Below are 23,789 nucleotides of genomic sequence, written 5' to 3'. Positions count from 1 at the left end.
GCAAACAGTACACAAGCTTGCATTATTCTATATATTATTTATCAGACTTCTCCTGTTACAAATAGATCTGTAATCAGAATGTTTTCTTCCGTAAGTGATTTTTTTTTTTTGTAAGGGGGGTGAGGAAGTGTGCCTGTGGCCAAGAGTTGTGGTAGACTTTGTTCTACAGAGCCAGCTACCTTGTCTCTTATTTTTTACCAGTTATAAAAGTTCTGTTTTGAATTAAATTAAGTGAAGGTGGCAAAATAACTAGGAATAAAATATGTTTTAGGAATTAATCTGGGATGTGTTTTTTTCCCTATTTTTATTATTTATATTTTATTTTTATTGTTTTCAGAGAGCAGGAAATGGTTTTGGTGGCTTTCTTAGTGCCTGCGATACCTGATAGGCTCAGTGCTGCAGTGGTTGTACTCAAAAAAATACCTGATCAGGTGGTGTGATACTGCATTTCACTGACTGCTAGCGTTTTCACGTCTTGAAGGGGGGATGGTTTGTTCTTCAGCTCTGCTAAACAATCTGTGCTCTATCGTTTAATCATTCAGTTTCACTGTCAGCTTGACCAGGGTAAGGCTGCTGCAGGAATCAGCCTTGGCTGCCTCTTCCCACCTGTGGTTTGTGTTGGCAGTAATTATCATGTAGCTGTACAACAGGTCTGGTCAGCTCCGTGATCTGCCTAAAACTAATCCTCCAAAAAAAAAGTGGTTTTATCCCCATTCTGTGTGGCTGCAAATGCTGACACAAAGGAGAAGATGGGATTTACCAGTTCAGGTGGGAAAGGCTGGAAACACTTATTTGGGTTTTGTTTGCTTTAAGCCAGTCGTAGTACAGCACCTAAAGGCTAAGATAACTTAGAGTAGGGGGTTTAAAAAGAGTTGACTGAGTGGTGCACCTTTCTCAAATTGCCTTTCTGGGAACTAACTTTTTTTTTTTTTTTAATGTTATTTCAGTAGCTAAGAAAACTAAGCTATGGAACCTTACCCCAGAAGGAGCTCAGACTTTGTGTTCCTATGTTTTATCAAATGTGACTCACACGGTGACCTTAGAAGCACAACAGAACACAACTACAGAAATTACTGAACGAAAATAAACAAGAGGAAATATGGTTTTCAGTACACTAAACTTGGTAGACTTCTTTCTAGGCTTTCTTACCAAATCACTTAATATCCTCACCTGCCCAATTCTCTGTTTTAATTCTAGCTGAGAAACGCTCCTGTTGATGTAAGCAGACAGCTCCCATTAACTGCACATCTCAGGTGACTTCAGCCTAAGGAATTTTAAGAGCAGAGGCATTTGTCTTTCTAGATCTCCATTTCATCTGATACAGAAGTAGCATGTGTCTGCAACTTCCTCTTCTCAGTCAAGTAATGCTGCCTTGTGGATGTCAGCCAGATCAAAAACGGAGGTCACCTCTTTTTTTTTTTTTTGGCTTGTGGCCTGTCCAGGTCGGCTCCCCTTAATGCAGAGATCACCTGCCCCTAAAAATATTCAGAGTGGGCATGGCATGTAGGTGCCTACTGCTGATAAAAGGTAGACCTGTGATAACTCTGCAGTGAGCCTCCCAGATTCAGCCCTTAGGTATGTAAGTTCTTGGCCTGTACAGCAGCAGCTTGTTGAGCTCTCTGTGTGTGTGTATACATATAAACAAAAATTAACTTTCAAATAAAATTTGTTCCTGCAGGGATAAAGCCTAAACAAAGTTTTCTATCTGCGAGCTCAATGTGGTCTTTGAAAACCAACCATGAGGTTTTTTTTTTGTTTAGCATGTAATTACTGACAATGATGATTCTGGAAACAACTTAGTTGGCAGTATTGTTGATGAAGGATAGAGTATGGTTGGCTCTTCAGCTATTATTCCCCCGGCTGATGTCAATAAATATCCGTTTTAATCAGCAGTAAAGAAACTTTGGCTTGAAAGATATGGTAAATGTCAGATCTTGATAATGTGAAGCAACAAAAGAGCTTTTAGAAAGCTTTTCAAACCAGCCCCAGACTTATCTTTTTGACTGTATAAGCAGGATTTCTTCACTGTTGTGTGGTTCAGCACTAATCACAGAATTGCAAATTCCCTCTTTCATACGCTGCATAGAGTATGAACCCAGCAATATCGAATGCATCAACGCAGCGCGTGGCAGGGAGAGCTGCAAAGGACTCCGCGCATCTGCGATGGGAGCGTCTTGCCTTTTCCACCAGCCCTGTCCCTGCCTGATCTGTAGGGTCAGCTCTGTCTCAGCCCTTCACGCAGGTTTTGGGACCATGCAAGTTGAATGTGAGCCTCTTGTTCGTGGCATTCCCTTTCTAAAGCAACAGTCCCTGCTGCCAGCCTCCATCAGGCTGCCCCGTGCAGGGAGGTGGGTTGCTGTGCTTGGCTGGGTTTGTAGCTGCCTGGTCCTGACACATTTCTCCCTTTTTTTCCCTCTTTCTTTCCTTTCTCCCTTCCCCCCACGCAGGGAATTGGGCATGTGTGCCAAGAGGTATGGTCTGTGCGTGCTAAAGATGGTATTTACTCTCCAGGTTCTCCCTTTAAGCTGCTTGTTTGACAAATATGACCCAATTAAAGCGGCCGCTCGTTTTCATGAAGTGTCATACCAGTTAAATAAACGAGTACAACGGGCTGAGAACTGGGCAGTGAATCCTTCCCCTTCTGACAATGGAAGCATCCAAATTAGCGTTTTCTCCCCTTTACCAGCTCTAATGCATTCACAGAAGGTCTGTTTATCTCTCTTGCTGAGTTCTGACCCTCTCAATTGTTCCACTTGATCCCAGCAACCGTAATGGTTATCACTTCAGTGAATAAATCTGCCTTTGTGGACTGGTAACTGGAGTGCCACCTCGGGTAGTATTTTCCTTTGTAAGACAGCATTTAAAATTTCATGAGATGGAAGCCATGACTGTGCCTCCTTAAGATTGATTATGTAGCCAGCCAGTTTGAAAGCTGTCTTTTAATGATATGTGCTGGAACCAAAGAATTGGTTACACAAACATAAGCAGACAAAATCCACCTCCCCTGGTGTCCTGCCTCATGCTCTGGGCTAGGGCAGGAGGGAAGTAAAAACCAGGATAAGCACAAAATATCCTTGCCTGGTATCTTTCTACTACATTATTTTCCTGTATTTCCTATCTTTTATAATAATTTAAAATAAATCACGATTTAAGGATTCCCTGAGCAGTGATTTGCATTTAGACAATTGTGGCAAAACGTCTGCTGTGAACCCTCTCAGTGGTTACTAGAAATTCAAGTCTTTGTTTTGACTTTCCAGTAGAATTCCTTCGTAAGCAGTTGCAGGATGCCTTACTGTGCTTATTCATGGCTATATCTGCACAATAAGACACTCCCTCTGTGAATATTTTTAGGGCTAACCTCTTTTCTCTTACACCGAGTAGTACTCAGCAGTCTGTGTGTTCTTAAATATTTTAGTGATGAATGCAAAGTAAAATACTGTCCATTATTAGGATGGGCTGTGGTGAAATTAGTCTTCAAATATTTAATTTAAAATATATTGGTGTTTTAAAAACCTGTGATTTATGTCCTGATTTGTTGTACTATAAATGAGTGCTATGAAAGGTGTGGGGGGTGAGAAATTCCCATGTATTTATATGTTGTGCCCAAGTTCAGGTAATGAAGAGATTTTTCTCAGTGTTTCAAATGTTCACCATGTCCTGGAGTGTTTAGATTATTCACACTGGAAGGGACAGGCTTTAAAAATATATTTTTTTTTTCTTAATGTAAGTAAAAATGCTGAATCTGATGAGCCTGTCATGGTTCTTGCTAGTCTGACAGCTCCCCAGGAAATTCTGTGATATAATTTCATAGCGTTTCATACAAATGTGGTAACAGCTAAGGTAATGAACGTTCCTACAGATTTTTGTAAGATTAATTTTTCATAGTTCAATGGGTTGATCAGAAGGTAATTTTCCCTATTGTGTACTGCTTTAAAAATATTGATGCTGCTTGTCTTCCCTGGTTTAGAAAGAACGCTTCCTATTTACTATCAATAAACATGGATTTCTGCATGTCTCGGCCATTCTAATTTCTTAATGTTTTTCAGCTCTTCCCATGGATATCAGAGGGTCTCTTCCAGGTGTTTTCTCAGCTGTTGGCACCACCTTAAATATTAGAAGAACTTTGACACTAGTCATCCCCTGTCCTGTGTTTCTAACGCTCTGGATGTTAAGAAACCTCTAAACATGCAGTTACTGGATAAAGCTAACACCTGCCAAAGAGATCTCGGTTACCAGCACCTTCATACCTCATTTGCTTTTTACTTTCTTTTCTTTTCTTTTTCTTTCTCTTCATGCTAATCATTATCTGGCTATGAAAGGATGTCGGCTCATCATTGGGGGAAGGCTTTTGCGACAAGGTGGGTTTTGTGTTGTGTTCCAAATATAGTTGGTCTTGGGCTCAGCCCCTCCCTCGCAGTAAGGTCTCTCACGAGCGGAGATGTTTTACTTCATTTCCGAGTCCTTCGGGGTTGAGTAATACCAGGGTGGGGTTGGGGTGGGGGGGCTGGGGAAGAATGCATGTTTCTGAGAGAGGTTATTTCATTGGCTTGAAGTTTTCTAGTTGTTTTTTTTAGAGGACCCTCCTACTATGTGCAAAAAAAAAAAGTCTTTGAAGTCTTTAAAAGATTTTAAAATTGAACTTGATGCATACCAGGATGCTGAAGAACATGCTGTCTTGCTGTGAATGGAATTCAGAAGACTTTTCTTAATAAAAAAAAAAAGGAAAAAAGGCACTGGCTAGCCCAGGGCCACACAATGTACGCAGTCTCCTTGCTTCAGTTCCCATCTGCAGCATAGCAGTCTCCCCTGCATTGACTATTGCGTGAAGAGAGGTATTTTGGGAATCCCCCAGGCATGGTGTCACAAGTGTTATGCTTACAATGAATGCACATCCAAAGAGATGCTGCTCATCTACCACAACGCATAGAAATGTATTAAAAAAAAAAAAAAAAGGAAAAAAAAAAAGCTTGTTTTAAATATTAGGCTTTTAAAGTAAAACCGGTTTCTCGTTGAAGGCTTTAGCCCTACAAATGTGGACCAGGGAAAAAAGTATGAGGCTGAGCAGAATCTAGGCGTTGGTGGGTTGAGGGAGGCAAAATCTGCAGCGCTGAGGGTCTGCTTAGGAAAAGACAAATGGCCCGCATCTCGATGAAGGAAGAGGGCAGAGGATGCTCTTGCTATTTCTTTAGGGCGAGGTAGGAACTGTTAATCTGTGGTGGCAGTTTTGCTGCCTCAAAGTAGCTGCTGAGGAAGCTTCCCTGGGAAGTAGCCAAGTACAGCCAAATGCTGTACAAGCCAGTGCCTGACTTGAACATTTCCTGGACCATCTATATTTGTACTTTTTGCCTACACCATTTAAGTTTTCTTCCCATCTACCTGCCATGGCTTCTCAAAAATGATTTGGGTGGGAGCAGCACTTTTTGCTGGGTTTTGAGTTTATGCCTTTTAGTACCGTATGCTACCAAGCCCTCTTCTTCCTTCATTTTCATAAGTTAAAAATAAATAAATAAGAATCCATGTTGAAACTTGGAGGTTGTTTTCTGCAGTTTTTAGGAAGTTTGTCTGCTGTTCAACATAATGATTCCATATTTGACAGAGGAAGGACTTGCTGATGGATTTACTTAACGTGAAGTGAAATAAAAGTCCAAATTAGAAATTCCTGTAAATGGACAGATTTCTACAGAGCTGAACGCAGCTATGAGCAAGTCAGTTGGAGAGAACTGAACTGCTTAGGAACACACAGCTTGATATTCAAGAAACACAGCTGAAAAAGGTCATATTCTTGAAAAGAAATAATCAGAGTTGGGGTGGAAATGCAAACCTCCATACAAGGAGATTGTGTTAAATTTATCAACACTAGTCCAAATAAGCTCACAGCTGTTAATTCTTCCCTTTAAGTGCAAAGCTAGAAAGCATGAAGAAAATGATAGGACACAAGAATTCATTCCTCTACAGAGGACAGTGAAGCTCCCAAGATGTGTTCATTGGCGTGTTTTGCTACATACAACAGAGTATGTTAGTATGGGAATATGTTAATGTAGGAAGATTCTGGGATGTCTTTTACCACGTGTGTTGTTTATGCAGGGTAGAACATGAACAAGATCAGGTCTGAACAGTCTCTGCACAGATTCCTTGGTTGGGAATACGTCGTACCCACTGCCTGTGTCTGAACTGCACCACGAGGTAGCTCAGGTCTGACGGTTGTTAGTTCAAGCACAAGGCAGCAGATAATGTTTTCTGGTTTCTGTGTGGTTTAAAAGCTGCCTTCTCGTTGAGTCCACATGCTGGGGAGCTTAAGCTAGGAAGTAGTAAGCCCCGCATGGAGGTAGGCTGGCTCTTGCTAAAGTGTGTGTGCCTGTACCGCGTGCCCAGGTGTGGAAGGGCTCTAACCTGAGCAGTTCTGCTGTACAGGACATCACACGGCATGGTTACTGGGGGTAGCAATGGAAGAAGACGTTCACATCTAGCATCAGCAGGTGCTGCTTTTTTTTCTAGCTGGTCTGAATAATGTGACTCTTGAAGGTACCAAAGGAGCTGACAGAGAAGTTGTCTGTCGCAGGGTTTGGTAGAAGTCTCAGTTTGGGGAAGCACAGAGGGTTGGCACTGATTTACCACCGCACGTAGGGATGAAGAGGATGGGCTGAGCGACTAGCACCAGCCTGGCATTAATGGCATGCAGAACAGTGACGTTGTTGGTACAGGATTTCACTGGCTTCAGTAGTGCCTTCAGCTGGGCAGTTGGTCTTGTCGATCCTCTCCTTGAGAATGCTCGCTTGGTAGGCACTTACCCAGTTGTCGTAGGTCTCGAGATAGTGTTGAAACCAAGGAACTGTTACCAAGCGCTTGCATTTCTCCTGGATCTTGTTATGGATGCGCTTTCTGTTTCTGTGCCTTTTATCAGTGGTTGGGAAGAATTGTGTACTGCTGCTCGAAAAACTAGGGTAGAGATTGCTAGAATATTAAATAGGGCAGCATGGCAGATCACAGGAGCATATCATCAGCTCTGCGTGTCAGGAAGCTCTGTGTTTCACTACAGCCCGATGTACCAGCGTTCCTGGTTTCTCACGTGCGTGAAAATTGTGCTAAGGGACTGGGAAGCAATAACTCTTTTTAAGAGTCGGGGTTAGTTTGGGGTGATCAGATACAGATGCCCTTCAGCAGAGCGTTGAACAGAAGATGTAATCTGCGTTTAATCCTCTTGCGACTGCTGTCGGCATGGCTTGTCCAAGTTCTGGCACAAAACCTACAGAAAGATGTTGGAAAAATTGGAGATGGTACTTAAAAAAAAAAAAAAAAAAATACAAGAAGTGTTTCCTAGTCGTTAATTATTCTTACAGCAGTCTGTTTAGGGAGTTCAGTGTGTATATATATATATGCATATATAAATATATATATCTTATTAAAGTGAAGGGGTCTTGTGACCAGAGTAATTAAGTGCTATATTAGAAGTAGAAATCTGGTAACAATGTAATAATGAGGCCATAAAGACAAGCTAAAGCCAGATTGATACTAAAACATTATACGCACCACAGTTTTTGTTCTGTTTTTTAATAGTAACTATTGAAACAATTTTCCAGGAGTTGCCGTAGCCTTCTTATCCATAGTATTTCTTAAATGAAATGAATGTCTTTTTAAAAATAATTTGATCACAGCTGTTGCACTCAAATTAACAAACCAAGGAACTTAAGATGCCAGAGTGTATGGTCACAAGGTTACATCAGGTTATTAAATATTGCGAACTTGCCAAGTGTCATGCAAGCGTGTATTTTTTTCACTTGTGTCTGTACCATGGTTGTTGGCTCCTCAGTTCTGATCTGGCATCCCTTTGTAGTGATTTGTCAGACTGGGTGCTGCTGTGTGCCATGGTTCTGGCTGTTGGGTTTCAGCAAGAGCAGTAGTAGGAGAGCTGCAACTGGCACAAAAAAGAGTTGGAAGGATAGGTAACTGGATGGGGCCCTTTGGGGCTGAAATAAGCACCACGGGAAGCATTAGAAAGAACAGAAGGGAGTGCGGGACACATGGAGGTAACATTGTGCTGCTGAGTATGATACAGGCCTCATGGACAGGGAGAGAGCTATTGCAGTGTTGGGGAAATAAAAGGAAAGGCTCCGGTACAATGCAGGAAGTGTACGTAGTCATATAGAAAATGTAGGGTTTGCTTAAGAAACAGGACAGCGTGCTTAGACAACTCAAGAGGAAAAATCACCTCTAAATGCTGTTATTGAACATTCTTGTCTTGTAGGCTAATGTATCTGCTCTATTTTTTCTTGAATTCCCATAGTAGAAAAGACATGGAACAAAACATACTTGGTTCTGCCAGTGGGTAACAAGACAGCTATCTCCAATACAAGCTCAATATAATCTCACCCTGGGTTATGTGGTTAAAGGCCCTCTTCTCTAAAGGCGATGCTTTACAGAAAAGTTGAAGCCACCTATAATATATTGCAGTTAAATAGGTCACTGGGCACATTGATTGGTATTCTTGTTGCATATTGATGTAACAGATACCTAATAATGATGTTTTTCCAAATAAGGGGGTATTTGATACTAAGGCACTGAAACAAATAGCATCTTAACTAGCCCTCTAAATACTTAGGACTATTTTGAAGGAACCTTGAAGTTTTGTCTTCTAAACTGAGCTGTGTTCTTGGGTAGAGTTCAGACAGAAAATAGGGCTGCTTTGGCATTTGGGTTGTAGCAAAGGTTTAACTGAGGCTAATGCTTTAACTTCTTGATGAATGCTGTTGCTTCAGAGAACTGTATAATCAACGAAAAGAACGAGCAGAGAGAGCTGGAAAACTTAACATTTCAAGAGGGAAGAATTAAACAGCAATATCTTCTGCTTTTTGTCCTGAACCTCCTCTGCGTGTCTTCAGGCAGGCAGCACGATGCGGGAATTCTGGGATGGCAGTAAATTTAGCATGTCATCCCTGTGTAGCGAACACTTGCTCCACATTTGCAGGCTACTGAGCATTTCTGAGTAGTGCTTTAATTAGTGAACGTGGCGCGGAGACCTCAAGCACGAGCTGAGAGTTAAGGGACACGAGGGGCACCTGCTCTTTCGGAAACAGGCTCCCACCCAGGCAACAAAAAGGGACTTTGCTGTTACCCCAGCCATGTGATCTGATGAATAAATAAAGAATATTATGGATATCTACCCAATCTTTTTACAATTAATAGCTGTTCAGAGAAACTAAGTGGAAGGAACTTGCCAGTTTCCAGGCAGCATCTCAGGTCTCCCTAACTGATGCTCAACCTGTTAATATCCGAGGTTCCTTTAGGCTGGGTGAGATTTCTTCCCTTGTTCTCAGGCTGTCTTGAGTATTTTCAGTCATTAAGTTTTGTAGGAAAGAGAATCCCAGCAGAAGAGAGAAAAAAACACCTCTCAGAGAGGAATTTTATTTTATCAGCAGTACTGAAGTGTCCAATAAGGATGAACCTTCTGCTGTCTGCTTGTGGCAAAGCTTTGTTCGTGTCTCCTTGCACAAAGCTTTCCTACTCTAGTTGGGCAAGGTAACTCAAACAGGAGATAACATCAAACACCTCGGTGTTCCCTGACTCTGATTCTGCATTCCGTGTATGCTAAAAATGCTTCCCTGTTCCTGCAGCTCAGATGAAATTGCACTTGCTCTTCCCCATTAATAAATAGCATTAAGAAGTGAGAGCCTCCCTGTCCACCTTACAGCAGTTCAGTGAGAAGCTGAAGTTTGAGCTGGATCCTTTGAAGGGTTTTTCAAAGGAGTAGTTAAGCTATTTGCATGCTGTATGCTGCTCATTGTTGATGTCTTTTTCTTTATTCCTCAGCCTTATCTGTGTATGTTTGTATTGCAGCACACGTCCCACGGAGATGGACGGCAGGAAGTTTCCTCTCGAACTGGGCGGTCCGGAGCTCGTTGCAGGAATTCTATAGCTTCCTGCGCCGATGAGCAGCCGCACATTGGAAATTACAGACTCCTCAAAACGATTGGAAAGGGGAATTTTGCAAAAGTAAAGCTGGCAAGGCACATCCTTACAGGCAGAGAGGTAAAGTGGTGTGAGTGTAAACAACAGTGAATTGCAGTGGGTTTGCATATTCTCTCAGAATGGTCTCGTCCAAGTCTGAACATTTAGCACTTCTTACTGGTCCTACTGTCACTGAGGCAGGAAAAAAAAATCTAAAAAGAAAATCCAGTTTTCCATTTCTGATGACCCCAAAACAGCTCCTCTTGAAAATGGTCTCAGATTTGTGTTTTTGACAAGTCCCTGCATTTCTGAATTGTGTTCAAGTTTGCTACCAGAATTCTCCGCTAAATCCTCCATTCCTGAAAAAGGGCTAAATATATTAAATAAGCTAAGTATATTAAATAAGCAATATAATAAACTAAATATATTAAATAAGCAATTAAATAAGCTTGCTGGAAAGATTGTTTCTTGGTGTTGATACACTGCAGGGCTGTATTGGAGGTGAAATTAGGAATGGCAATTAATACACCTTCTTGATTATTCTTGATCTAAGCAGCCTACCCACAGTATTTCCTGGACAGAGCCACACACCTCCCAGTTCTGCTGGTGTCTGCAGTGCTGGGCTGCCTTGGGAAGACATCCCAGTTTGTTTGGGGCTGGTTTGTGGGTCTGCTGCTCAGTTGTGTGGTAAAGACAAGCTTTCTCTTGTATCTCTTCATAGTGTCTAACTCAGCCCTATAATTAGTTTCTGCATGCTGTTGTAATGTAATTAATAACTTGTACCTAATGATGGTTCTGATTTGGTGAGCCATATTGCTGTTTGCTTGTTAGAGCAAGGTGTAGCTTGGTGCTGTTGTTATTAATAGCAACACTACATACTGAAAAAGAGGGAGAAACTTCTTGTTGACCTATTCTTGACAAGCGTGTCTAATTAATTAAACGTTTGTTGATATCAGCAAAAATCTTTAAAGAAAGCTAAGTAGTTGACTACAGCACTTTAACCCTGGAAAAAGAAATTCCCCTAAAGTGGAATCCATAGGAGGAACTGAGGAGGTATCATTTTGCAGGAGTTGCTGAGAGGGATTTTTGATTTGATTTTGTTAAGCTGTCAGTTCTGGTGATCAGCAATTGTTTTTTGCTGTTAAAGGTAGTGCTCTTTTCTAGATAGAGTTTACAGTTAACTGCTTTCCACTTAAATTTCCTTTTTTAATGATACTTAACACAGGAAATGCATGGTTAGTATTTCTTTGCTGTTTTTATAGGTATGGGTGTAAGAGAGAATCATGTGGCCTGTTTGGGGCTTTGCAAAAAAATTATTATGGTTTCTTTTCTTTGTGCAAAACTGTGTGTTGGCCTCTGTCTTGTTATTGTTTGAAATTCCAACAAATCAAGTTATGGTGTAAAATCTTTGACAAAACTTGGAAAGATTTAGATACGAAGTTTCCGTAATTCTCATGGGATAGATGTCATTCAATCAATTAAGAGCATAAAAACTTCCAAGGATCTGGCCATTGGTCCAGGTTTCCTTTGGAGGAAACAAACTATTTTTACAGGAGTATCTTGAAGATATTTTAAACAATATTTCTAGGAGAGATGTGCAAAAGTTTCTCCTACTAGCTGAACTGTTGATAGTTTTCATATTTTGGATGTGTGTGACCAGAATTCTTCACAACATGCTGGATAACTATTTCCCTGGTGTCATTAATTTATTCTTGCCCTTACAGAAATATTAATCTGATCCATCTTTGGATTGCGCTCACATTTTTTCATAGCTGGCACACTGATGTTTGATTTGGTTGTGATCATCACCAGCACCTTGTACTTTGCTGAATCTCACTTTCTTTGCTGGTTTTCATCTCCAAGGTTGTTTGTATCACTTTTCCATTGTATGTGACAGTGCCTCTTAATAATTAAGGTTGTTGAAAGAGTTATGGTCTGACTTCCCATGTCAAGGCCACTGATACAGATATTAAACAAGATCGGTCACAAGTCTGATCCTTGAAAAACTCTCACTCATTTATTTCCAACCTGGTATCTCTTTACCCAGTTGTGGTTTTTGTTAATTAATTGATCTGGGCACATTTCAGCTTATCTAGTTCAATAATTTGTGTCCTCCTAAATGAGCTTTTACGATAGTCAAGATAACCATACCTGGTGTGTTTCCATCAAGCGCAATTAACAGTAGGAGAGTATGTTGCATTTAACCCTCTCTCTTTCCCTGTTTTTTCCCTGCAAGCTTTGAGCTCAAGAATTTCATGAGAAATGGCTTAGCTACAAGGCTTGTAGGTGCCCTATTTACTTCTCCCTTAAAAATAAATTATCAGATATTTTCTAACCTATGCTGCCATTTTGCACTTGATAATGTTAGAAATCTTTGCAGCAGGAATGCCTTTTTTTTTTTTTTAAGCCACTCTTAATTCTGGGATAATTCTCTCTGTCTGGCCTCAGACAGCACTCATCTTCCTGAATTTGTGACTTCCTGCCTTATACACTCATTCCTGCTAGCTATCCTGTCTTTGTTCCTGTTCCTTTTTCCACCTTATATATGGAAACCTAAAATAAAATATTTATTTTCAGAAGTCACATGTGAATAAGCTTTCCTCTCTACAGTATCCTTGCTGTTTTTTAACCCTGCTTATCTTATCATATTATCTGTGCATCTGTTCCTGATATCCTTTTAAGAGTCCAGTTCCATTTCACTTTATGACAATTCCTTTTTTTCGTATCTCCGCCCTGATTAACTTCTAACTCATGCATCAGATCAGCACTTCTCCGTCGCTTCTTGGGGGAAGGGTATGTTTGTTCAAGCATTCCTCTAGGGGAGTTACTCATCTCCTTACCTCTGGAGTCCTTCCCTACAAATTTTCCTTTTGCTTGAGATAACAGCTTTTTGTTTCCAACTGGAGTAAATTCCTGGATTTTTTTTTCCATTCCCATCTTCAGAATATCTGCAGAAGGAGAGCCTGCCCTCAAATTACAGGGAGGGAGAAATGTGCAGCCCTTTGGGGGGGCTGAGCAGAACATCAGCCTAACGTGGGGGGGGGTTGAATTGTCTGGCCAAGGAGTCAATGTCCTGTTCACAGCAGAGGTACAGAGGGAGGGTTGGCTTCCCTGCTTCAGAGCTGGGGTCTGGAAATACACTCCTTTGAGATCCTTTGTCAAGGAGGGTATTATTTGTAGTCTGTCTGCCCTTTTAAAATCAAGAATCTTCATTGTAAATCTGCTTTTGTTAATTCTTTGACTTTAAGCCATGTCTTTTCTGTTGTAACTTATCTGGGGTTATTTCCTCTGACAAATTTTCCATACTTGCCAAAATTAATCTAAAAGATAAAACTACCTTTTGCTGTTTCCAAGGTGGTTGGAATTGCAGCCAAAAACATATGGACGCCTCTGTGCAGCGAAGGCAGTATTGAGTTAATTGCCAGGAGGTGAAAGTTTTCTGCTAAGACAAAATTCTTCCAGGACCCAAGCCTGACTCCAAGGAATCCATTGTCATCTTTTCTTTTCTTTTTTTTTTTTTTTTTGTCTTCCCTTGGAAAAACAGTGAAATTTAAGAGGGAGAAAATAATCTGAATGGTAGCAGTTTGGTCGATTTGCTCAGTGTCTCAGCTTTTTTTGACCACTTTAACTAACGTAGGAGGAATTTTTCAAGTCACATTATCATCAATGGCGAAAGCAAAGTCAGTTTTAATTCTGCTAATAATCTCTCGCAGAATATTATGGCTCCTGCAACAATGTAATGGTGTAGGTGGACTTTCATTCCTCCAACATTGGCCGCTGCACACAATGCTTGAAATCGTTCCAAATTTGCTTTGTGTAAAGAGAGCAAAGTCTCTGCTTTAGAAGGCAATTTGATGCTTCACTAACTGTGCTGAGTAAAACAGGATTTTCTTTCTCAAGCTCATCGGGAATATTCTTGAGGGCAGCCTCCCTTTGTTTGTGGTTTGGAGGCCTTATCAAGGGGCCTGAAATTGTCCCGTTCTGGTGAGCAGTTCGAGCTCTCCAAGTCCGTGTTAACACATTGGACTACCCAGTGTTCAAGTGGATAGGAGTTCTCTGAATTCACCCTGCCTTTAAGGCTATAATTAGTGGACTGACCAGTCCTGTGTATCTACCTTTCAGAAAATTGAGGTGTGTTCCTTCCCTGTATCTCCAGGGCTGAATTTGTTTGCCAGTGTCAGGGAGCTCTCGGTTCATCCGGCACTGACGCACAGAGCGAGAGGTGAGGAGTGTCTCTGAAACCAAGTGCCCTGAGACTCTGGGGGTTGAAACAAGCTTAAACCTTACAAAGGCTGATGAGAATAGTAGAGCTTGGAACACAAATACAACTTTTGAGTGACGTGCACTTCAGCAAACAGCCATGTTCCACAGCATAGTGGTGTCTTGGGACACTAGATGCCTATCAAATACTATCATCTGCTGTTGGAAAAGGCAGTGGGCTACATCGAGGCTGAATCTGAGAAACTGCAGAAAGTAAATAACTGGTAACCTGCATAAGAACAGTTCAGCAGGCATAAAGGTAGAGATAAAAATCTTTCTTGGTTTCGTGTACAGCTGCTAATATAAAAATACCTGTTGCTTAATGTGTATGTCTTTTGTTTGTATTTTTGAAGGGATTTCTCAAGATTTTGTAATGGAATTTTGCCTTGGGAAATAGTCATCTGTAATTTCAGTAACATACCTTAGGACAAAATATTCTCTAAAGCAAAAATATTCTTAAATAGTTTCTTGGTAATATTTTACCATATCTTGAATCTAGAGGGCTGAAACTGAATCTTGAATTTCAGTTTCAGAAGAAAAAAAACAACAGCACATATATATATATATCTGTCATGTAAATCTGTGACACACCCAGGCACTGAACACTGTTCATTTCTTGCCCTTTCTGTCATGAGGGCCCATCCATGTGTTTTGCACTTGAACATAGGGAAATAAACTTGTTTTGGTGTAAAATTTTTTATATTACGTATGTTACCAAGCCCACAATAATGAAATGACAAAGATGGCACAAAGCGATGCAGCAAAATGGGAGCTGTGGCATAGGAAGGAGCAGTGTCTGCTCTTTGAGCCAAAAATTCAAGGGGCATTGAGAGCCCTTTCTTTGTACCAGTGAAGTATGATAATCAGCGGAGTTGCAGCATCTTGCCTTTTTGAGAGGCACCATCTCCTTGGCTTCTGCAGAGTTTCTTCTGGTATGTTTAGCCTCTAATTTAGAAAGGAAAAATACCAATTGGCAAGTAATTCTAGAAAGATTCCTTCTTCCTGTTTTAACTCAGCCTGTATCCAAATTACACTGCACTGGGGCTCATCTCTGCCTATTCATTGTCTCAAATCTTCAGGCTCTGACTAGTTACCATGGTACTGAATTTCTTTTGATTATTTTGTGAAATTTTCATTCTGTTCCTTAGCATTTCTGTGATTTACCAAGAAGGTGAGAATCAGGAAAGGAACAAACTTGACAAATTGTTGCAGTACAACCAATGGATTTTTGATGACACAAAAGTGATATTTCCTTTCATACCCATCAGGAAGCAAACTGATATAAATATTCAGTGAATTTCCAAAGGTGAACTTAGTTCTTGCAAAAATTTATGTTGCATTACTTTCAATTTGCTCTGAAGTCCTTGCTTTTAGAAGCATCTTCATAAACTGCCAGTGTGCAGTTAGTACTGTGTAATCTGAAGTGTAATTATACTGTGTAAATATCATCTGTAGGCACCCCGCTCTGTCTGGTATTGGAATTTCCACTGTAATATGTGATGATTTTATTGTGAAGCAAGACTAAGTGAGCTTCCCTTGTCTTAATTGTCTCAAAATGCCATTTTTTTCCACTCTCCTTTGTAATTTGTTGAAATAGAAATAAATTATACTTTAATCATTAATTCCAAATGCTTTCAGCTTAAAACCGAATACAGGTACATAATTTTCTGAAGAACCTTGAGTGTATTTGTGTAATTCTTATGCTTTCCATATGTTACTGGATTTGTCCATTTTGTTGTAATGCTACAGTTATTCATATGGAAAATACTGATTATGAATTCTTTCTTTAGGTTGCCATAAAAATAATTGACAAAACACAGCTGAATCCAACTAGTCTACAAAAGGTAGGTTTTTCCATTTAATTTTTCAACTGGTATTATAACTCGTTTCCTTTTACCACCTCCTCCCATTGAGGTGAATGCCTATGCTGTAGAATCTGAAACACTGCACAACTTTCACACATCTGACTACTGTATTTAATAATTGCATTTTTACCAGATATTTTTGCCGACTTTGCAGTTGTTCAAGATGCACGTACTGTTTTATAGATGAGCTCATACAGAGCTGTAAAGAGAAGACAGTGGTGTTAGCGGCTTCCTTTCCCACAAACGTAGTGTAACTGTAGCGAGGATGTTCGTGGTTTGGTGTCATGCCTCCGTGTCTCCTTCATATTGGTCATTTTGTTGAGGTTTAAAACAGAAAGCGTATGTTCTGTCCTCTTAAGCTGGCCTTGAAAACATTGCCTCTGGACTGAAGGCCAAGCAGTGTCTATGGCTTTCACATAATTTTCAGCAGAAATGGTGTTACAGTTTTATGGAAGAACTTGAAGCACGGCTATTCTGGTTTCTTCCTTCTAGTCTCAAATGTTTTATGTGCCGTTACAGTTGTATCGCCTTATCTATTTTAGTAAGTAGTGATAAATCCTACTCTTTCATCAGGCAAGCCAATCTGCTTTGGAGTGCCTGCAGGAAGTACATTTAAATGTCACTTTTACCTAGGACTTTTCTAACTCTGTCCTTTTAAGTGCTGCAGTCAGTCTTCTTATTTACTTTCAAGTACTTTGATTTAAAAAAAAAAATAATAAAGCTCCTTGCAATATTTCTGTTTGAACGAGAAAATACCCAGAACTTAACTGCAAACAATATTAAATTGCATAACCAGAGTAAACTGGAGAACATACACATTCGGGTTTTATGCAAATACTAAAAAGATTGCGTGAATAGATGGTTTTATCAAAATTAATGGTGCAAAAGTAAATTGGAAAAATACACAGGTCCTTGCATTGTATGGTTTGGTTGAGAGGCAAAGAACAGCCTACAGAAGAAAGCCACCATCATTTTAGCAAGAAGCAACATCATTGCCTTCTACTGCCCCTGTAGGCTACATAAAAGTAGATAATACGGTTGCAGTTTTCTCAGATTTTTTCAGTTTAATTCTTGACATTATTATTAATTTCTGGCTAAGCGGAGAAGAAATGAAATGCAAATGAGGTCATATGATGATTTACATACAGTGGGTTTGTGCAGCAGATCTGTGCAAATTGGAGTACCTAAAAAGTTATATTAACTTCGGGGTGCATTTGGGTGCATAACTTCTGGGAGCTGTGGTGGTAAGGGGAGGGGTCACTGAGCATGGAAGAAAATGGTCAGAGAAAAATAGAGAAGATGTGTTTTGAGAGGGAAAAAAAAAAATCTTACTCCTTCAAATAGTGTTATCTGGAGACTGTGTCTTAATGCTGCTAGCTTGAGCTAATAGTCAGGTACAAAGCCAACCTTTCACCAGTCGGCACTGGCTGGAAGTATGCTTGTTGACCCTTTGGTTCCTGGTTTCAGCCTCTTTGGTCTCACCTCATCTCTCATCTCCACTCTCATCTCCCTCTCAGTTGTCGTTTCATTTTTATTTACAGTTAATAAAATTAGATTGTAAGGTGTGATTTCTAAGTCAGTGTTTTCTACCATTAGGTTCTTTAAATGGGAGTCTGGAAGAATAGGACAAAGTAGTGGGGTAGAAATCCAATCAGAGTTGGGGAGGGATTGCTAACATGTTCACTTCTCTAAGCTCACTGGCTATATAAGCACTTAAAAAGGTTTTGCAAGATATCTCAGTGTTCTCAATTCAGAAGTGGAAAGTCATTTTCTTAATTTTAAGCACCTGTTTATAGTAAACAGTACATACACAATGCATTACTTATCGATTTTGCTTCATCAGGGCTTTTTTTTGAAAGAGCTCACCCGCTTCCCCCCAGTGCTCTTAGCACTGCTGTAGTCTCAGCACATTTGAAGCAAGCTGCACGCATGACCTGTGGAGTCAGGGCAAGCTGAGATGAAGTGCTTCTCATCAGGGCTTCTGCAGGGAGTGATGAAATATGCGAGGTATGGTGGGGAGGGAAGGGCAGTGCCGAGAAGAGGGTGTGGTGTAGAGTGTCTGCATACCCTACTCATCCTCAGGTGGCGAAACAAGTGGTGATTAAGGTTTCTGATCCTGATTTCTGTCTCGTGTCTTCCACGCCGATACTCCAGCTGCCAGAGGGGAGATACCCTTGCTAAGGGGTGCCGCGCTCTCTGGAGCAGTACTGTGCCGTGAGCTGCGGGTGGCTGCAGCTTTGATGGATGTTTTCAGAGTGCGGTTCTTCAGAGGGGCCCTGTGCTGCTGGGGAAGTCAGTGGTAGCCACATGCAGCTACTCTAGTTTTAGGAGCTTGTTACAGCTCTGCTGCTTTCGCTTAGCAAAGAGGAAACTAAGTGTTACTTTCCTGCCTTAAAAGAAAAGAGAATTCTCAGGGCTTTTTTCCCATGCTAGTGTTAGTCATAATCATTATTCTCCCAAAATGCACTTTTTACCCAATCACAGTGAGTATCGGTCTCGCTCGAAATGAGTGTTGATGCTACAGTAGCTCACTTCCTTCTAGACAAAAAAAAAATTGTTTGTTTTTTTTTCTTTTGAATCAGCAATGCCATTATACGCAAGATTTTTTTTTTCCTAAGCCCATGTAATAGCACTAAATAACTTCTCATTTTCCTTTTTTAGAACTTGGCTCCTCAGCCAGATTTTTTTGTTCATTATGTGCAGATGTTTTGCCACTTGTTTGGACCTTTTTGTGAAATCTTTTTAGAGTTCTTAGCTACAAATCTGAATATGAACCATGTTCTTCCTGACTTCTGATCAATCTGTTTTTAAAAAGTGCAAAGAAGGTATGAAAATTTAAAAGACACAGACTTTTTTTGTTTATAGCACATATTTTGTGTGTTTTCAAGTTGTGTGTTACTTGGTACAAACTTGCATTGTGTAAAGGCTTCCTGACTGAGGCTGCTAACTATATATAGGGCCTGTTTCGGTGAGCAGTTATCAGGAGGAGCCTAATACACAGTTAAAGCTTGAACTGGCTTGGGAGAACATCTTGTGAAAAGCCTCCCTGCTTTGAGGGGAAGGAGGCCAGGAAATGTGCTCTGCATCTGACTAGCGTACTGACTTGCTTTTTAGCAAACTTTTCTTCAGTGTTTTTTGAAATCCTTTGTTACTGAAACTCTTGCAATAGCTAATGCAGGAACACTTTGTAATCTGTCTTTCAGCTTATTCAAAGGGTTGGCTTGAAAGCTGGTTCTCTATTTCCCCAATCCATGTTGTTTTAGATGTATCAGCATAATAAAGTTCAAGTAAAATTGGTTCAAGATTATTCCTCAGTATGTGTCTGTGTTTCCATTGCTACTTTTCTTTTTGCTCTGTTTGTCCACTGGCAGTATTAAATTCTTTCCCTGTATCTAACACGACTTACAGTCAAAGGACGAGACCACAACAAAGCTGAGAGACGTTTGTTTGGCAGACTTAGGATGTTTGTCTTTCCCTAGAAACATTTGCAGAGCTCCTGTTGACGGAAAATGAGCTATTCAACAAGTTGGGAGTAGTTTTCAATCTCTGTATTAGGAATTAAACTGATAAGCACTGTTTACAGTTGATAGTCTGCCTCTATGGTCACATTATGACAAGTTCCTGAAACCTAGAGAATTATTTTCTGAGTAGAGAACCTTATGTTGCGTGTTATGATGTTACACGTTCATCTGCGTTCCTGTGTCAGAAAACCTCAGATGTGTGGGCTTTTGCCAGACCTTGCTATCTACAATGAACTGTGCTGGGGGCTTTAAAAAGTATGGCAATAATTAATGCTTCATTTATTGGAGGTCGATGCAAATAGCGTTTTGGGGGAATTAAATGTAGAAAACCTTTCAGTGTAATATGTGAAAGTTGTATCATGTTTTACGTTCTATTCCTCTATCAGAAATAGAATATAATACAATGCTAGACATTTGCAGATGTCCCTGCTGAAGTTGCTGTCTGTGTCAAAATGCCAAATATAACATTTAAACTGTCTACAGAACACAATCTGAAGTGCATTTATATAACTAAAATTATGATAAAACATTTGGTGGAGTTTGTATCCTATTCTCAAGTATTTCTATTTTGAACTTCCCCTAAGACAAAAATAACTATTTTTAAAGAGCTTGTTTCTAGTCAGCAACTGCAAATAGCTCATATGGAGACACCACTTTTTGATGGGCTTCATCTGGGTTAGTAAGGCAGAGTAGTCCTGTGGAACAATGATATATTTACAACAGCACAAAATGTGATATGAGCCTGCCTTTATCACATTAGCCCATCAAACTGCACACTGCAGCGGAGGAAGTAGCTGGCTCCAGCCAAGTCAGCGTTCTCTATAAAAAGATTAGATTAATGAGTGTATTTGTTTACATGATGATACCATGAATTTTGGCCTCATCTTTATTGTCTTATTCTGTATTGCCTTCATTTGTTTGTTCTTGTTTGGTGGGACTAATTATGATTTTGGTTATTGCTGATACTGCCATTTGTAATCCCCTGAACATACCTTGGTAGGTAGGTGAGGTGGTGATAAATGGGCTGACAGCTGAACAACAGGCAAGGGCTGCATCTGTGCAGCACTGGGGTTGCACTTGATCAGTCTGACCCAACAGACCTTGATCTGGGGGTCAGAAGGGAGTCCAGAGGAAATTGACAGTCAGTCATGAGCAAATTCTGCAAGCTGTCTTTAAAACAGGCTGACTGGAGGCTTTTAGTTATACAGGCTGCAATAAAAAATATGAAGTATTCAGAGTATATTTATTACAGGCTATTCCATCTGAACTGGAAGAAAAAAAAAGAAAAAAATAGATTCAACTGCATTTAAATGTCTTGTGTTTAGAGAGCTGTGGTTAAGGGCTCTACCTCATTGAACTACATATGAAAAAAGCTCCAGAAACAATGTAATAAAATAAAAAAGGCAATTTACTTATCTTAGGGGGGAAAAGAAAACATGCCCACAGCTTGTGAAACTGTCTTCCATGGCCAAAAATTTAATTGATCAATCAGTCTTGATTGCGTTTAGACAGTTTATCATCTAGAAAAGTGTCAGGCTTAGATCTAGATAATGAATATACCGTAATTAAAACTATTTAAAAACTGTTTAGTTTTATTCTGTGTTCAGGTACTGTGCCTTTCACAGCTGTGGCTATGGCATAGGGGAGAAAGCCTTTGAGGCATTTTAATGAGTTGTTATCCAAATGGTAGCCTCACAGAAGCTCTGGAAAGCAAAGAACTGTTGGAAATGGTCTCCATATTATGATTTTATATTTTTCTGCAGCTTGTTTTATTAAAAGGCAGAAAGGTGGAATGGTTCTGTTTTGTTGGCTTTGTTTCTCTTTTGTTTCCCATGTTTTACTTTTTTTTTATTTTGAGTAACTACACCTTCAGTTTTTCAGAGTCATTATTAATAAATGTAGCCATTAAATGTCCTCACTTTGTGTGAAATCTGACCTAAGGAGAATCTTAACAGCACCTTTTGCTTTCCTACTGTTAATAACAGTGCTGTTATCTCTTACTTTACAAAATCCCTTTCTTTTTTCCCTTGTCTGCTCTCCTGTGGAGCCGTGTACTTTCTTTCTGCTTCAGTCTCTTTACATTATGTTCAGTACGACCTGTTACGTTACTGGTATTCCTGTAGATGTTGGTGTTAGGTTTATAATAAAACCGCTTGATTACTCCCTCGTTTGGAAGCATGCTGTTAGAAAATAATCAAGGCTTAAGAATGTCAGCCATCTGGAGGCTTAGGCTCTCATGGGGGGAAGCTATAGAGGGAGAACAGTCACACACTATATAGCTCAGAAGTGCTACCTCAGAAGTTCCTTTTTTTTGGTAAAGAGTGGCTGTAGGAAGATAAGGGAACCTGAACACAACAGTATTTGCACTTCAAGGTGTTTAAGTAGAAGTATACAGGCCTGTTGTGTAGGAAGGTGGATGGTGAAGAGGGTGGCTGATCCCTTTGAGATTGTACCCTCAAGCAGTGGTGTGTCTGCTGGGGATTGTTTGCTCAGGAAAAGGCTGTGTTTTGCCCCGTTAATTTTGGCTAATGTTCAGTGTACTGCATCAGCAGTCTTGGAGGTTAGGTGTCTGGCAATGAAAGTTGTTGAAGCTGTGGTGAAAAATCCAGAGCTAGATGTTTTTGTGCCTCAGTCGTCTCGAAGGAATGATTCTGAAGGCCCAAGAAGTAATCTTGCCTGACCATCTGTGCTTAAAACTTGTTTGTTGCTGGTTTAGTTGAATGACACATTTTTTGTGCGATATAAGCAGCTGATTTTTCACCTCTCGGTTCCTGTCACGTAGGAGAGGATTTTGGTGGTGTCCTGTGGAAGGCTAGGCTCTGACGCAGCGCTGAGGAGCCCATACCACTAACACAGCACAGTGGTCTTCAAACAATGCTCTGGAGGGGGGTTCATAAAACTTTGAACCCAGGATTTTCTATGAAGATGTGAAAGAGTATATGAGATGTGATGTACAGTGGCCATCAAGAAGCTGCTTGGGCTCATAGTGGTCTTTTGGCCCCAAAAGTGTGAGAACCACAGAGCTGAGAACACTTGTCTCCTGAGCTATCTGCAGCACGTCTGTGGGTGTTGGCAGGGTTTTGAGGGGAGGCTTAAAAGAAGCAAGCACTTAACTGTTCTCTCCAATAAGTTGTGTTATGAACTTCCTTGAAACACTAATAAAGTTTGCCCTTTATGTTTAAAATTAAGCAAGTACATCAAAATGATCAGGCTTTACAAAGAAAGAGTATTACCTATTATTTTTGTTAACTTATTTCATGTTTTATGTTTATTTCAGCTCTTTAGAGAAGTAAGAATAATGAAGATCTTAAATCATCCAAATATAGGTACCTTTTTATTTCTTGTTATATTCAAATCCGGTGAAATGTTGCCTCTTTTTTCCACCATTAAAAATGTTATATGATAATTGTAAAATAATCTTAAAATAGGGGGGTAATTTACTGTAAAATAGCAGTAAGAAATTCCTTGTTATAGCAGTGTGTTTAAAAACAACAACAACAAAAATTTGGGCCCTCTCCACAAAATAGTTATTTCATAGCCGATTGCTCAAAAGGAGCAGAGTTATCATAATGCTGATTTTTTTTATTGGATTCAGGCTCTCATTAAAAGAATTTTGTATCAAAACAAGAAATGGTCAAGAAATTGATCTGGATTGTGAAGTTTAAACAATGTACTATTGTTAGGGTACTGTCAGTGAACTGACTGATAACTTATTTGTTGCCATGTATGCCAGTACAGTGTGTAAAAATGGCCATTACTGACACTCAAATTTATGGAAATTTTGTTTAATCTAGTTGCTTTTCCCATATAATCACATCAAATGATTGTATTTTATGAGTTGAGAAAATATGCTATTGTATTTTCCATTTAGGACAGAAAAAGCTAGTTTAGAGTAATAATCTAGTACTGTCAAGAATCAAGAAAATTGTGGGTTTTTTTTCCTAACAGAATTCCTGATAGAGTTAATACTTCTGCAACTAGCTAACTGATTAATAAGTTGCTTTCTCTTCCAGTGAAGTTATTTGAAGTCATTGAAACTGAAAAAACTCTCTATTTAATAATGGAATATGCGAGTGGGGGTAAGTACCTCTCTGCTGTGATAACAAATGTAAATAAATTGCCAAGTGGCAGAAAGCACTTTTTTTTTTTCCCTTGAAGTTTTACCTTCCTGTTTATCAAATATTAATGTTGTGGTAGGGTA

The 23,789-nt window shown here is 39.9% G+C and overlaps 1 protein-coding gene across 11 annotated transcripts in view; it reads left to right on the top strand.

Moving 5' to 3' along the window:
* Positions 1-23,789, top strand: part of MARK3 (microtubule affinity regulating kinase 3) — a 62,033-nt gene that overhangs the window by 3,983 nt on the left and 34,261 nt on the right. For 10 of the 11 annotated variants that reach the window (XM_068682661.1, XM_068682660.1, XM_068682665.1 and 7 more), the window contains 5 exons: positions 4,320-4,358; positions 9,832-10,023; positions 15,993-16,046; positions 22,866-22,914; positions 23,602-23,667. In XM_068682661.1, coding sequence (XP_068538762.1) covers positions 4,320-4,358; positions 9,832-10,023; positions 15,993-16,046; positions 22,866-22,914; positions 23,602-23,667 — 400 coding nt within the window. The remainder of the gene's footprint in view (positions 1-4,319; positions 4,359-9,831; positions 10,024-15,992; positions 16,047-22,865; positions 22,915-23,601; positions 23,668-23,789) is intronic. The other variant, XM_068682662.1, reaches the window with a different exon arrangement.

The sequence above is a fragment of the Anas acuta genome, chromosome 5, assembly GCF_963932015.1.
Source record: "Anas acuta chromosome 5, bAnaAcu1.1, whole genome shotgun sequence".
NCBI classification, from domain to species: domain Eukaryota; kingdom Metazoa; phylum Chordata; class Aves; order Anseriformes; family Anatidae; genus Anas; species Anas acuta.
This window is presented reverse-complemented; position numbering and strand designations above follow the sequence as displayed.